This window comes from Trachypithecus francoisi, unplaced genomic scaffold (assembly GCF_009764315.1).
Source record: "Trachypithecus francoisi isolate TF-2019V2 unplaced genomic scaffold, Tfra_2.0 Lachesis_group18, whole genome shotgun sequence".
Lineage (NCBI taxonomy): Eukaryota > Metazoa > Chordata > Mammalia > Primates > Cercopithecidae > Trachypithecus > Trachypithecus francoisi.
Genome location: NW_022681463.1, coordinates 60,133,595 through 60,149,633, shown reverse-complemented (window position 1 = coordinate 60,149,633; position 16,039 = coordinate 60,133,595). Strand labels below are relative to the sequence as shown.

The window sequence follows — 16,039 nt, the reverse complement described above, 5'->3', positions numbered from 1 at the left end:
GCAACAAGAATTTTTTAATAAGTTAAAATTTTTATCAGACAATAATAAATCTGAGAGCCAATTAGAAATTTAAATATGATTTCAGAAGATGGAAATCAATAATTTTTGGTAACTGACTCAAAAAAGCAAAGAAATGTAAAATCGACTTGCCTATAAGGCCAAGATAGAGTCTTGAATATCATTCTCAGTAAGACTATTATTGCTGTAGATATGTGCATAAAACCTTTGAATTTTTAGGTACTATTTTCCCAAGGTTTGAGTGTGAAGTGCAGCTGAAAAGAAGAGGGCTGGGTAGAAATCATGTAGAGACAATGACGGAATCCCAAATCCTACTTCTAGTTCAGATGGATAGGTAATTTAATTCTCCTGAAGCCTCCCCTAGGCAAAGAGTAAATGATTATTGTTGAGATGAGGGTGGGCTATAAAAGGTTCAGACTAGAAATATAAGAAAGAGCTCAAAGAGGAGGGGATTGGAGGGATAAGATGTCAATAAAAACAAGGAGATTCATTGAAAGTTTCCATATGAATAGTTAGTAACACTGGCCCCTTCCCCTGCTAACATCTCAGAATCCTCATAATTATAAGCAGATTGGAGGCATTTTATCTGGATTAAATTATTCAAAAACCTGCTAAAAAAAACCCAATACGCACTGACCTCTGAGTCTCTTTAAAGCAAACAATTCAGTTCTTGACCTTCTCCCTATCCTGAAATCTGAAAGAAGTCAAGCTCAGAACCACATTTAGAGTTTTTGAAGTATGAACAGAGGTCCAAGAATCAGCAGGCCCTTGAGAACAAATTCAAATAAAAATCAGTGACATAATTAAAGAAACAGAAATGCAATTATACCAATCTAGCTGTCAACTACATTTAATAGTATTAACAATAAGAGCACTAAATAGTAATTTAAAAAACTGATACTCTGTTTGAATGATGATAGAAGTGGAAATGTAGGTTGAAAACTAGTAAAAGAAATAATTTCTTATTTTCCATAGTTGGAATTCAATAAACAATGTCTAAATTGAAAACTCCAGGCACAAAAGTAAAAACGTTATTTGACAACATGCCACTAATTCTTAAACAAATAGATACAGGAATAAGAATAAAATATAGGCTTAGGGACCATGTGGGAATATTTGTTTTATTCAAATGTTGAAATATTATTTAAATAAGTGTACTCAAATTGCATTCATAAATTAAACTGTATTTTGATAAGAACAGAGAATTGAAGTATAAAGGTGGAAAATAATGGATAAGAAATAAAACACATAAAATTGTTTTGCCTTTGAAATCAATAGTGGCGTAAAGCTTAAAGATTTACTCCTAATCAGCAGAAATCTTTATAATTTAAAAGGTTCCTGGCAATAGCTGTTGTTATATTTATACATATTTATATAATATTTAGTCACCTATTTCAGACTGCAAATTTTAGATAAAATGACCAAATATATCATACAATTAAAGCTAATGTTGGTTTAAAGTCGTTTAGATTCAGTAACCATAGTAATGTTCAAAATAAAATTTATAAACAATTAAAAGCATTTTCAACTTTACACACTTCACTTGCCTCAGAATTTCTGATGACTTAATTGAAGCTCAGAATATTAAACCCCAAATGAAATTGCTCGTGATTTTATTGCATACACAAATTAAACTCCTACCTGAAAATATTTTGAAAAGCATTGTCAGGCCAGGCACAGTGGCCCAGCGCTTTGGGAGGCCGAGGCGGGCAAAACGAAGTCAGGAGTTTGAGACCATCCTGGTCAATACGGTAAAACTCTGTCACTACTAAAAACACAAAAAATTAGCCTGGTATGGTGACAGGCACCTGTAATCTCAGCTACTTGGGAGGCTGAGGCAGGAGAATCGCTTGAACCCAGGAGGCAGAGGTTGTAGTGAGCTGAGACTATGCCACTGTGCAACAGAGTGAGACTTTGTCTCAAAGAAAAAAATAAAAGAAAAGCATTATTAATATTTGCAGCCCCTTGTGATAAAAGTTTTAAACTTTAATATAGTCAATAGATGTATGTATGTGTATAATAAAAATTTAAATATTGTAGTAGAAACTACAGTCTTTATGTTACAAAAGAGATTACACGAACACGTTTTGAGAAGTTACTTGTATATCAAAATTGTTTGCTGGCTAATTTCCTACTGAATATTATTACATAATTAAGTTTGTAATCCAACGAGAAAAAAAAAAGCCTTTTGAAGTCTAGGATTAAATGAGTAAAGAAAGGCGGAAGAATACAGAAGGTGTAGAATGGAATAAAAGATCAGACGTCACACGTGTTTATTTACTCAAAGAATTGCAGGAAAAGCCAAGGCTTTAGAAAGAAATCAAACAATCTAATGAGATAGTTCAAAAAGATAAATTTCTCAGTTTATTGCATTTGTACAATTAGAAAAGTTGGAAGAAAAGAGAAATGGCAAAACAATATCATATGTAAAATATGTGGATAATACAACCAGTTCACAACTTTAAAACGAAGCTAAGAAATGAATGCCTTTGAGATTGAATTTTCATTAGAACATGAAGGGTAGTATTGTCCTCCTGGGCAGCTGTGTAAGAAAGTTCTATAGAAAGTCAAAGGGCAAAATACAGAATAGAGATAAACTTCACAGTTCCAAGATGTAGATAATTTGATTTGTGTCAGATTCTCATTATCTTCACATTACTTGGGGCATGGGGATGGCAGAAAAATGCCCCTTTTAAACTTGAGAAATATTTTTCTATAATTACTTTTCCTAATTCAAAAGGTGACACTACTTTCTGATTTTATTAAGTAGGCATAAATTTACAAAATGACTGAATATGTTTAACATGTTCTGTGGCATGACCTGACCAAATTCCAAGTTCATTTAGAAGTACTTGTGTAGATTTCGTCTGTTGAAAATGTAATAATATATACAGCGATTTAGCAAATATGTTTATAATATATTAGAGAATGAGAAAATACATCAGAAAACACCAAAAAAGTCATTATAATACAATATCTTCTGTGAATATAGTTTATATAGATTACAATTTCCTGTTCATAAATATGACATATGAAAATAAACTACAAGTCACAAATATAACAAAATAAGCAAACAAGAAAGGAAGCAAATATAAATGTTTGATTTGTGCATACCACAGATTTTACACAATTTCATTATCATATAAATAGCTCACATATATAATCTTCCATGAATTAATTTTGATAAACACAACAGTAAAAATTAAGATTAATAGAGTTTTCCTTGAAAGGTTTGCTACAAGTTATATCTACAGCACTTTTCAGCATGGTTATGTTGTGCTCTGAGAAAGTTTGTGTCTATTAGTGATTTACGATATCTGCTTACTGGTGTTTTTATAGACTTCTAAACTGTAAAATTGCTTTTTCATATTCTTACCTTTTGATGCTTAGATTTAGATTTTGGCAAGTTATGAATCTTTACAAATGTGCTGATCTAGAAGAATAAAAGTGTATTGAATGTTAAAAGATACTAATTATAAACACTTAAATATGCATAAATACTACACTAAAGTCTACAGCTACTTAGTTATGCTTTCTTTGTTATCATTAATGCCATTACTCAAATTATTTTTACATTACTAAATTAGTCATTTATTAATTAGGTGAACATTTACCAAACAAATTCCATGATCTGGCCATTGAGTCAGGAAGACAAACATATGAAAACGATAATTCATTTCCAAACTTAGAATATTTACTACCTACTTGCAAAATCTTGTATAAGCAAACATTTGTAATAGATTATTATACGTACCACAGTAAAAGAAAGTTGGTAGTAGTACGGGAGCATATTAGTAAAATGACTACTAACATAGCCTGGAAACCAGGGAAGACTCTGTCTCTTGATAGATGAGTTAAGGTCAAATTTACTTGGGTGTGGATGGGGGTTTTAGAAAAGAGAAACCATATACACAAGTTCAGATGCTGCAAGACAATATGGTATGTTTCTGAAACTTGAAATAGCTGAGTGTAGAGTATTGAGTGTTAGGGTAAGTTTAACTGGAAATGTGGCTTGGAAGTCTCATGAAGATAAGATTATAAATATTTGTAAGTTCTGGCTATAGATTAAATATTTAGGACAAAAGAGAGATATTGAGAAGTTTTAAACAGATAATAAAGCTTTATTATATATGCAATTAGAAGATCATTTGAGAAAATATATTTTGGAGTTACTAAAACCAGAAATTATTATTTAAGCTCAATATTGCGAATCTATACAAGAAAACTGTTTTGGGAAAGAGAATGGGTAAATTCAATCAATAATTAAGTTCAACACTAAAAGCAAACCAATTAGATGTGAAGAAACTATACCAATTTCTTAACCGTATTAGATGATACTATTCTACCATAAATTTCTAACTGAATTTCCTTATAAATGGCTTCTAAAGAAACATTAACAATTGAACTCACTATCTTCCCAAATAAAATAACCGCATTTTGACTTTCCCCCTTCTACCTGTCTTCATCATTTTCCATGCCACCACCTTAGTAGATGGCTTGAATTTATTTAAATTAAAACTTTAAGGAGTTTTTCTATATAAATTGCAATTCAATTTTCACACTCAGGATGTTTAACACATTTCTTTACACAATATTATTTTCCAGTATGGAATTAATATTCAAACTTTCCAAGAAGTCCTAGTAATGCCCAACCAGTTTAAACCCATTTAGGTTGTACCATTTTCCTCTAATTCATCTTTCCATACAATGCAGCCTCAACTAAAATCCTTCTTTCAAAATTGTTGTCTCACCAGAACTTCTGTAGAATTGGTATTATATCTTCAATAAATGTTTGGTAGAATTAACCAGTAAATCCACGCTTGTGGCAGGGTTCTCTTTTGGAAGTTTGCATAATATTATACTACTTCATGTGTAGAGTTAGGACTACAATGATATGCTTTCAATTCCTTCTCCTTGGGGCTTTGGTTGTCATAGATTTTATTTTTCACATGTTCTAAAACCCACTATATATTACCTATTATTTTTGCTTTTGACAATCAGCTATCTAACACATTAATGTTGGGTGGATTGAATGCATGAATATGCGAAAAGTACTGGGAACAATGTCTAGCACATGGCAATGTCCAATAGATGTTAGCTATTGTTAGCTGTTATATGTTTCTGATCTATTCTAATCAACTAATTCACCTATTCCTTTGCCAATACCATACCATTTTGATAGCTAGGAAAGGCTCAACTCACTATTCTTCTTTTTATGGCTTTTGTCCTCCAAAACTTAATTCTCCATATAAAATTTAAAACATTTCACCACTTTCAAGAAAGGAAAAAAAAAAGCAGCATTTATTTTAACAAATGATATTGGAACAAATTAAATACCCATAATTAAAAATATAAATCTCAAACTTTACTTCACAATCTACACAAAAATTAACAAAAATGGTTTGTTAACCTATAGGTAAAAGCAAAAACTGTAAAACTTCTAGAAGAAAATGGTGCAAAACTCTTCATGACTTTGGAGCTTATGAAACCCCAATAAGGATGACAATATACAAATAAACATGGAGCATCCTGTGGTGCCAGGGAGCAAGGAGCAACTGCAAACCAAACCAAACTAAAAGCCACAGTAATGGGGGGGTGACCAAAGGACACAGAAGCTAACTAAAGGAGCTCCAAGTGGCCAAAGCTGGAAACTTTGAATAACAAAGTAATTAACTAAATAATTAATAATTAAATATTTAAGTAAAATATGTAATGAAATAATTAGCTAAATTTTTAAATAGTTCATCCCCTGAAGTATTGGATTATAAACCAAAGTATACAATAGATGTCCATAAGTCCATACTGATATAAATAAATGATTTAATAAATAAACACATGGGGAAGAACAGGCAAATCCTCCACACAGGAGAACTCCAAATAATTGAGGTAGCTATTCACCTGCAAGGAGATAAAGCATAACTTCTCTTTTTTGAAGTATGGGCTATAGGTAGTGACTTACAAAAAGTACAGTAGAGAAGGAGGTGGGAAAATCACTTTATGGTGGAGAAACCTAATCAACACTGCCCCAGCCAGGTGACCAGGATTAATACCAGCAGTGATAAGCCATGTTGATGGTGTGTGCTCTAGACAGGATGGGATGGGACTGGCACTTTCCCTCTGCAATCTTCCTTACAAAAACATATAATTCCAGTCAGATCATAAGCAATACATCAGATGAATTTCAGGAGCAGACATCCTACAATATATCTAACCAGTATTCAAAGTGTCAAGGTCATCAAAAACAAGGCAAGTGTGAGAAACTGTCACAGCCAAGAGGAGCCATGACTAATTGTAATTGTAATGTGGTACCCTGGATGGGGTCTTGGGACAGAAAAGGCATGTTAGGGCAAAACCAAGGAAATCGGGACCAAACATAGACTTTAATTAATAATGATGTATTATATTGATTAATATATCAACAATTATTATTGCCATAACAATTATGACAAATGTATCACACTGTAAGATTCTAGGAGCAGGGTAAATTTAGGGCAGATGAGAGCTTTCTGTATTTTCTCCAACTTTTCTTCGAGTCTGGGACTACTCTAAAATAAAAACTCTTATTTTTAAAAATCTATTAAGCACATCATTAGTCATCAAGCAAAGGCAAGTTAGAGCCTCAATGAGACACCACTCCATAGACACCAGAGTGCCTTAGAGAAAATGAATCAACAACACCAAGAGTTGACAGGGAATGTGGAGCACCTAAAACCCTCATACATTTCAGGAAGGAATGTAAAATCTCACAATCAATTTGGAAAGCAATTTGATAACTTTTTAAAAATCTAAAAAAAGCTCTTGATATTTGACCCAAAAATTTCACTTGTAGATATTTACCCAAGTATAATGAAAGCATATGTGTATGCAAAGTCTTGTACATGAGTGTTCTTAGCAGTTTTATTCACAATAGCCCCAAACTGGAAACAACCCAATCTGTGTCTGTCAGCTGGTAGTGACTGGATAAACAAACGGTGGTTTATTTGTGGAATGGAACACCACTCAGCAATGAAAATGAATGAATGACTCATGCATTCTGTAACATAGATAGACCTCAACAATATTTTATCAAGCAAGAAAAGAGGACATACTGTATGCTTCCATTTATATGAAATTCTAGAACAGGCAAAAATAATCTGTAGAGATAAGAAGCGGATCAGTGGTTTCCTGGGGCAGAGAATGGGAGAAGGGGGCTGATGGCAAAGGGACACAAGGGAACTGTCCCAGTGATGAAATTATTCTTATGTTAATTGAGGGGGTGGTTACCCATGTCTACATGTCTACATGTTTATCAAACTCACCCTATTGTGTGCTTCAAATGGATGCATTTTACTATGTGTAAATTGTACCTTAATAAAGTTGAATTTTTTAAAAAACAAAAGCAATAACAAAAACAAAAAATATTGAGAATCTAACTGGAATTGTATTATTTATACACCGTTTTTTTTTGTTGTTGTTGTTTTTGTTTTTGTTTTTTTGAGACAAGGTGTCACTCTGTCTCAGACTGGAATGCAGCCATACAATCTCGGTTCACTGCAGTCTTGATCTATCAGGCTCAAACAAGTCTCCCATCTCAGCTTTCCCAGCGATTGGGACCACAGGCAGGCACCACCCCTCAAGGGTAATTTTTTTGTTGTTTATTTGTTTGTTTGTTTTTGTAGAGATGGGGTCTTGCTATGTAGCCCAGACTGGTCTCAAACTCCTGTCCTGAAGTGATCCTCTCACCTCCATCTCCCAAAGTGCTGAGATTACAGACATGAGCCACCATGCCTGGCCAAAGTTTTTTAAACAACACAATGGGAGTAGAGTGTGGTGGCTTATGCCTGTAATCCCAGTGATTTGGGAGGACAAGGCGGGAGAATTGTTTGAGGCCAGGAGTTTGAGATTAGCCCCAGCAACATAGGAAAACCTAAACTCCACAAAAAATAAAAGCAAAAATAATAATAATTAGCCGGGCATGGTGGCTTGAGCCTGTGGTCCCAGCTACTCGTGAGGTTGAGCGGGAAGGATCACTTGAGCTCAGGAGTTCCAGACTAGCCTGGGCACATAGTGAAACCTCATCTCTACAAAAAATACAAAAATTAGCCCAGTGTGGTGGCGCGCATCTGTGCTCCAGCTACTCGGGAGGTTGAGACAGGAGAATCGCTTGAACCGATTCTCCTGTCTCAGCCTCCCGAGTAGTTGCAGTGAGCCATGATTACACCACTGCACTCCAGCCTGGGCTATAGAGCGAGAACCCCTCTGTCTAAAGAACAAGCATGCAAACCAACGAACTAACCCACTGTGGGTTCCCCTCCGGTGTCCTGGTGTGTTTCCTGCTGTCTTCCTCTGCCCGTGTGTGCACCCACAGCAATAAACGCCAGTGGTGACTGTCTCACACGCATCTCCAGCCCCATCGCCATCTCTCTGAGCTCGACTCTTTTTACAAAAGGCCACTTGACATCCTCACTTGGCAGCTCAAAAGCTCCTTCAACCCAGTGTGCACAAGCCAAACTCTGTATCTTCCCATTCAGAGCAGGTTCTTTGTCCACCTCTGTCCGAAGGAACGGGCTGACAAGACTGCAGTCTCTTCTCCAAGGGTTGTCCACACTCGGTCTCACTTTCCCTAGGAAATTTCTCTCACTCCAGGGACCTTTCTTCTCCTCTGCCTCCCACAGTCCTAGTCTAATAGGACCATGTGCCCAACCCCAAGGTCTGCAATAGCCTTCTTGCGTTTCCTGAGTTATTCCGTGGACTGGGGGTTGGCTCTCCTTCACAGTCAGGCTGGTCAATTTTGAAATGTTAACCCACTGCAGGACACCGTTCCATGGTTTTCCACTGCATTGGAACAAGAACAGCTCCTGCGTGGCCCCTGCCTCCACCTGGCACCACCTCTGGGTCTGGTCCTGGCCTCCCCTCCATTTCCAGAACCGGCCGGGTTCCCTTCCAGTCCGGGTCTCAGCACAATTTCTTCGCTCCGCTGTCTCTCTCCCTGCCTCTCCCAACCTGGTTCAGGTTGACTAATTTCAAATTTTATATTCCAGATTTCAGCCCAAATATCCCCCTTTTGGATGCTTTCCTTGACCATGCTCAGATCTAATCTAATCAGATCTTCCTATTAGCCAGTTTCAGGGCAGCACACCTCCCTTTTGCTGACACATAAATGCAATTGTGTATTTTTTCCCAATGATTAGATTAATCAATCAACCATTGATATCTATAAATGGCGGCATCTCAGCAAGGCCCCATTTGACAGGCAGGGGACTGGCCCAATGTACGTTCCGAGTCCAGCCAGGCCCGCCCCAGCCGGCCCCCCTCTGACTACGCCTGTCGCTTACGTGACTGTCTTGCTGCCATATAAGAGGGACCGCGCTGGGCCTCGAGCAGTCGGCTTTCTGCCGGGCTCTGAGCCAGAACCTGCTGCGCGCTCCCTCCCTCCTTCCTGCCCGCCCGCCCGCCAGCCGGCCTGCCGGCCTGCCTGCCTGCCTACGGGAGGACGACCTCAGAGCTACAGCCGTGAACCTGTGGCTCTAGATCCTCGGGCCTCTCTTCGTCGAAGAGTCTCCAAATTTTCAAATCTCCGGAGCCAGGTGTAGGAAGATCAGGTGTGTGTCTGGGTGTCCCTGAGGGGTGGATAGAGCTTGGATGGGTGCAGTTGGGGACAGAATCCTCGTTCCCCTAGAAAGGCAACAGCCACCCCCTGCCTTGTCACCCCTGTCTTCCTAAATCCATTCTCTGTCCCCAATTTCCTTTCCTCTTCCCCTGAGGAGGAATCATTCCTCCAGGAGGCCTACTTCAGTCTCCCCACTCCCAGCTTTGCCTGTAGGAACTGGGATAAATTAAAGCACCTCTAGGCCCATCCCTGCTGGCTACTAGCTTCCCTACGGAAACACTTTACGGTGTGCAAGTCTCCCACAACCACAGTCCCCCACCCAAATCCCCACCTTCACACGGTCCTCTTGGGTGGCCCCATGGGATCAGTTGGTGCCCAGGCAGCCAAGTGCTTGGAGGCTTGCAGGCATTGGACACCCTGGAGGAGGGTGTGTGGTGGGGGTCTGCATAGCTGCCTGGCAATTGGGAAAGGAGGCTGTGGTTTAACTCTACTGATGTGTTTTTCTCCCCACTCCCTCCAGCAGATTCCTCATGGAGGAACCAAGGCATTCAAAGCGACTGTGCTACATGGCCCCTAATCAAGGTATATCAAACACCTGTCATTTTCTTTTTCATTTTTTTCTGGATTTTGCTTTACCTTTGGTATTGACTTATAGAACTTAGAGGGACGAATGTGGCATGTTATGAAATGCAGAAGCTCCTGCTCCTTCTCAGTCTCCCACACCTTTCGGAACACAACCTCCATCTGTGTAGCCAATTCTTCCAGCATTCCCTCTCATTTTTTAAATAACATGCCTACACTACTGCTATTTCTTTTTCCTTTTAGAGTTTAATTATGGTCTTCCCTCTAGGGTAGAGGAATATTTAGCTGTAGTTTACACATTGCCACCACCACCACCAATCACCCAAGCACCATGCCACACGCAGCCCAGGACACACACCCTCTGTGCCTGCCCCACAGCCCAGGAGGGGAGAGAATATTAGGAGGATTACTTTCCACTTCTTGCATAACTTGAATTTTCCAGGACTTAATTCTTACCTTGGGTTATTATGTGCTTTCTTATCACTGGTTCGTTCCCCAGTTCTTCCCCAATTGTTCAAATTCAAACTCAAGCGTTCTCTGTTTCACTTTCTCATAGCCTGCTTCAACCCGGGCTGGTTACTATAAGTCAGCTTCCAGCTTCCACATCATCTGGGAAATTCCTTTCCCTCTTTTGAATTGTATCCCATCCCAAATCTGATCTTTTTTTTTTTTTTTTTTTTTTTTCTTGTTTTACTGTTTCTCTGTAGTGGAGTAAGTGCTCACACTACATCTTCATCTATGATAAACCAGTATTTCCACCTTGTTCTTTTCCGCAAGAACTGGAATTTTACGGCTATTGCCACATTGTTCTCCAAAACATTACCCTTCATACACTGAGTGTCCTAAACCTTTTAATCTTGTCTGGTTTGATAGATGCATAACAATAAAACATCCATTGAAAAGAAATTATTTAAGATCTTTCTTGTCTGAAACATCTTCAGTCTACCCTTCTTGATTTTTTTTTTGAGATGGAGTCTTGCTCTGTGGCCCAGGCTGGAGTGTAGTGGGCGAATCTCAGCTCACTGCAAGCTCCACCTCCCGGGTTTACGATATTCTCCTGCCTCAGTCTCCCGAGTAGCTGGGACTTCAGGCGCCTGCCACCTCACTCAGCTAGTTTTTTTTGTGTGTGTATTTTTTAGTAGAAACGCGGTTTCACTGTGTTAGCCAGGATGGTCTCGGTCTCCTGACCTCGTGATCCGCCCGTCTCGGCTTCCCAAAGTGCTGGGATTACAGGCTTGAGGCATCGCGCCCGGCCCCTCCCTGATTCTTAAGTGAAACTTTAGTTGGATATGAAATTTTAGGTGGGAAATTCATTTCCCTTGAAATTTTGAAGACATTTTCTATTATCTTCTAGATTTATCTGCTGCTTTTGAGATGTCTGATTTTTGAGACATGTTGAATCCTAGCCCTTTCCATGTGACTCTTTCTTTCTATTTCTCCCTCTCTCTGGAATCTTTTAGAATCTTCTCTTTGAAATTTTATGGTGATATGTCTCACTGACAATATGCCTCTAATTTTGTTATGTTTTATCCTTCTTTCCATTGTTTTAGATTTTTGCTTTCTTTTCTGGGAGATCTTCTCAACTTCATTCTCAAATGTCCATGGAGATTTTTGTTTCTTCTCTCATGATTTTAATTTCAAAAAATCCTATTGTCTCCGAGTATTCACTTTTAAAAGTATCCTATAATTAATTTATGGGTGAAATTCCTTCTATCTCTCTATGGATATTAATGATAGATATTTTTGGAAAGCCTCATTTGTGCCATAAACTATTTTCTCCAAGATGGCTTAGTCTTACTTCTCCAGCAAGACTTTTTGATTATCTCCTTTCCAACGCATGTTAAGATGCTTGCTTGAACTAGATACTAATTTAAACATTTCACCTTGTAACTCAGTTCTTGTGAGGACCTAGGGGTCGGCATGCTATTATACCAGTTTATGAAAAGGGGAACCGACGCCGAGGTACATTAAGCTGCCTGGGAATACAGCCCAGGCATTCTGGATCCAGACCCACCTCCCTTGTGACACCCTTCAACACCCAACTGGTCGCTCATTAGCATCATTCATTTTTTGGTGTTCTGTTTGTCTCTCCTACTGAAGTTGAACCTCAGTGAGGGCAGGAAGCATGCCATATTTATTTCAATTCAATTTCTCTAGGGAACTGTAGATTCATTTATTGATTAGCAAAATCGAGATCATAATATCCGACTGACGAGGCTGTTGCAAGAACTTGCAATGGAAAGCTCATGGAAAGTGCTGTAGCCCCTTGGGCAGACAGAACTCCTGAGGGCTCACCTTGCAGGCCTCTCCTGATGCTCACTGTGTTCCCAGGGGTTCCCCGGAGCACTCCCTGAACCATTACCCTCATCTTCCTTCCCCTAAGGCTTCCTGGGCAGCCCACGCCCACTCTCCTCACACTCTGCTTCTCTTTTTGCCTCAGGTGGGCATCCTACAGAGCCAAACTGCTCTGTTGTGGACCCTGAAGACTCCTCAGAAGTAGATGGGCCCGCAGAGCCAGCCCAACCCTCAAAACCCATTGCTTACGTGAAACCCTTGAGACTGGAGCTTCCAGCTCGCATAGAGTCGGCTCCTCCTACAGAGAGAGGTCGGCGGCGGGGAGGAAGCCGGCCGGCAGGGCGAGGGCGAGGCCGTGGCAGAGGGGGTGGGCCCCGCAGAGACGCTGGCCAGAGACAGAGGGCAGAACGCTTGCTGAGACCATACATGGACATCCAACTGCACCACCATGGAGAGCCAGGCCACCAGGGGGAACCGGAAATCAGGCAGACCTCAGCCTTCTCTTTTCGTGAAACAGCTCCTGTGCCTAGAACTGTGGAAGGCCCAGGACCCGAAGTGGCCCAGCCTGAGGTGGGGCATCAGGAGCCGCCCCCTGTCTTTGGCCCTGAAGCTGTTACCCAGGAACCCATGTTGACCCTCTATCCCTGCATCGGGTTTAGGCCTCTGGGTGGCTCAGATGTTTTACAGGTCATTCAAACCCCCAGTGGCACCTATGTGCAAGGGGTCCCAGTGTTCGTCGCGAACATTTCATACTGACGTTTATCTGTCACCCACATTGTTCCCAGCCTCCCTTTCTTCCACATGGACTTCCCCCACCCCCAAAATCCAGCCCCATTTCAGCTCCACTCCTCCCCTCGGGAACCCTCACTTTGTGTTGTCAGGGTGGAGCCTCCACACACTCCTCCCGGGACCTTGACAGTAGTCCATTTGCTTCCAATGCCCCCCAGTCCTTGCTTTGTACTTTGTCAAAGTTGCACATGCATGGAGTTCCTCAATGCTTTTTAAAATAAGCCAGTAGTTCCCCTAATCTTACCGTGCTTATATTAAAAGCCAATAGAGATATTTGGGATGAAAAGCAAGGTTGTCGGAATCCAAAGTTATGTTGATGGTTTGAATCACAGAATAGATAGGACTGAGGAAAATATCAGTTAAAACTAGATGTTTAGGCAAGAGAGAGCTGGACAGTGCAACAGGACAGTCGTCCTGAGGACAGAGGTCATCTAACATGGAGCTCTCCTGGGAGAGCCAGAACATTTGTATTACAGCAAAATACAAGGAAATCATGGCTAATGATTTCTCCCTATGGAAGAAATATCCTGAGCAGGATACAAGAAGAACACCCATTGAGAGTATGAAGTATGGAGAAGATAACATTCCAAAAGCTGCCCGAGAGCTGAGACCTACCAGGAAAGCAGAATCAGGGTGATGTTAGACTTTGCCTGGCAGCATGGATGACTGTGGAAAGCAATGGTGCAATATCCTCACAGCTTTGAGATGGAAATCACTCTGAATCTAGTGTTCTATGAGCAATCAAAGAAATTGTTGGAGAGAGAAGGAGGCAGGCAGTGTCAGCTCAAGGGCAAGGCCACATGAAAGCAGAAATGGCATACAGAAAAAGGAGGAAAAGGCAGAATCCTACTCAGACTGGACCTGAAGCCTGCGCTTCCCCTGAAGTTAGAGTACACAACTTATAATGTGCAAGCTGCTAAACTCCCTTATTGTACAAGGTGATTTGAAAGGAGATGTTATGTACAGTGAAAGTATGAGTCATGTTTTTCAGCCAGGAAAAAGACAAGCCAGACAACCTGGAAGAAGTGGGCTGCAACAAGAGTCAGTAAGCAAGGGAATTAGGAAACTATTATTAAGTCTAGATAAGTATGATTCTGGAAGAAACATGGATGACCTAGTGTTAAAATCCCAGAAGACTTTGACATAGACATGTGGGGCATGGGAAAATTCAGAAGGAGCTAGAAGTTACTGAAGTTCTTGTCTAGAGCCTGGACATGATATAGTGGCTGAATATAACAGCAATGAAACTCTAGACTCTGACACATTTTTAAGTCTCAATGTAGGTACCCATTGGGAACCACTAAATGAATTGGAATAGAATGTAAAATTTCAAACAGATTGAGGAAAAAGGGGATCAAAGAACATTTGATGAATCAAACAAAAGGTGTTTTTGTGTGGGGGGGTTTGGGTTTAACAGAAACAAGGAGAGTGCGTGACTCACTGAAAATGCTAAATAAGGTATCAATAAAGTGATGGCAGTGCCCTTGGCTTCTTCCTGGCTTTAATGGGAATATTTTAAATGTTTCACCATTAACCAAGATGTTTGCTGTAAATTTCTCATAGATGTTTAAGTTGAGGTAGTTCCCATCTTTTCAAGTTTGATAAAAGGTGTATTGTGAATTGGATTTTGTATTTTGTTAAGTAGGTTTTTATTAGCTGATTTAAACTCATTTGTATAATGTCCAACTAAAATAAAGATAACCTTTTACATCAAGGATTTTTTTCTTGTGTATTCAATCCTTTTAAATAAACCCTTCTGTTAGGCTTATTTTATACTACAGTCCTTTTACTAAAATTTCACAAATTCCAAATACAAAATGTGTTTACTAAAACCAGGAAAAAAGGTAGAAAAAGAATGTCTACCATCTCTGTTCTCCATTCCTATTGCATCTTTCCCCAGAATCACACAATCTGTACAAACAAAAGTGTACATTAAGAGCATCATTTGTGGCTTGATTTCACAAACACCGGGCATGCCATCTGCCAGGGGTCATGTTGAAGTGGCTATAGGGTTCAAGCAGGTAATGCAGGTGTGGTCAGGACCAACACCTCTGTGGAGACCATGCCTCTCCAAAAAAGGCACAGGCGACTTCGTATTGAACCATGGCATGGACCACAACGAACACTGTGTAGTGGGAGCTGCTTCTTGGCTTGCCACTGGGGTCTGTCACCCCAAAGCCAAAGAACCCTTGCAGTCATCCTACACACGTGTGCCACTATCTTCTTGCTGTATATCTGTCTGAAAGAGTGACAAGCTTTAGGTTGTGCAGGTGACGGTCTGCTGATAGGCTGCTTCCAGGATGTTTCTACCACCAGAATACTTCATTGAACATTTGTACATGGAGTAAGACAGGGTCTCATTCAGTCACCCAGGCTGGAGTGCAGTGGTGCAGCTCACTGCAGCCTGTACCTCCTGAGCTCAGGTGGTCTTCCCACATCAGCCTGCTAAGTAGCTGGTACTACAGGCAGGGACCAAGACCCTTTGGTCATTTCTCTTGGTTTATTTATTTATGTATTTAGAAACAGAGTCTCATTCTTTCATCCAGCCTGAAGTGCAGTGGCTTCAGCTTACTGAAACCTCTGCTCCCCGAGTTGCAGCGATTCTCATGCCTCAGCCTCCCAAGTAGTTGAGACCATGGTCTTGTGCCACCATGCCTGGCTAATTCTGTATTTTTAGTGGAGACTAATAATGCCCAACCAGTTTAAAGCCATTTAGGTTGTACCTTTTTCCTCTAATTCATCTTTTCATACAATGCAGGCTCAGAC

General features: G+C 40.1%; 1 protein-coding gene across 1 annotated transcript; it reads left to right on the top strand.

The window, feature by feature from the left end:
- Positions 1-10,137: 10,137 nt before the first annotated feature.
- LOC117063442 (proline-rich protein 20E-like) lies at positions 10,138-13,240 on the top strand. The gene is made up of 2 exons (XM_033177077.1): positions 10,138-10,188; positions 12,623-13,240. The coding sequence occupies exons 1-2, from the start codon at positions 10,138-10,140 to the stop codon at positions 13,238-13,240; spliced, it is 669 nt and encodes a 222-aa protein (XP_033032968.1).
- Positions 13,241-16,039: the final 2,799 nt, after the last annotated feature.

Excerpts from the sequence above, each read along its gene's own strand:
- LOC117063442 (XM_033177077.1), top strand. The coding sequence starts at position 10,138 with ATGGAGGAACCAAGGCATTCAAAGCGACTGTGCTACATGGCCCCTAAT. Across the intron at positions 10,189-12,622 it reads GCTACATGGCCCCTAATCAA|GCCTCAGGTGGGCATCCTAC; the intron begins GGTATATCAAAC and ends GCTTCTCTTTTT.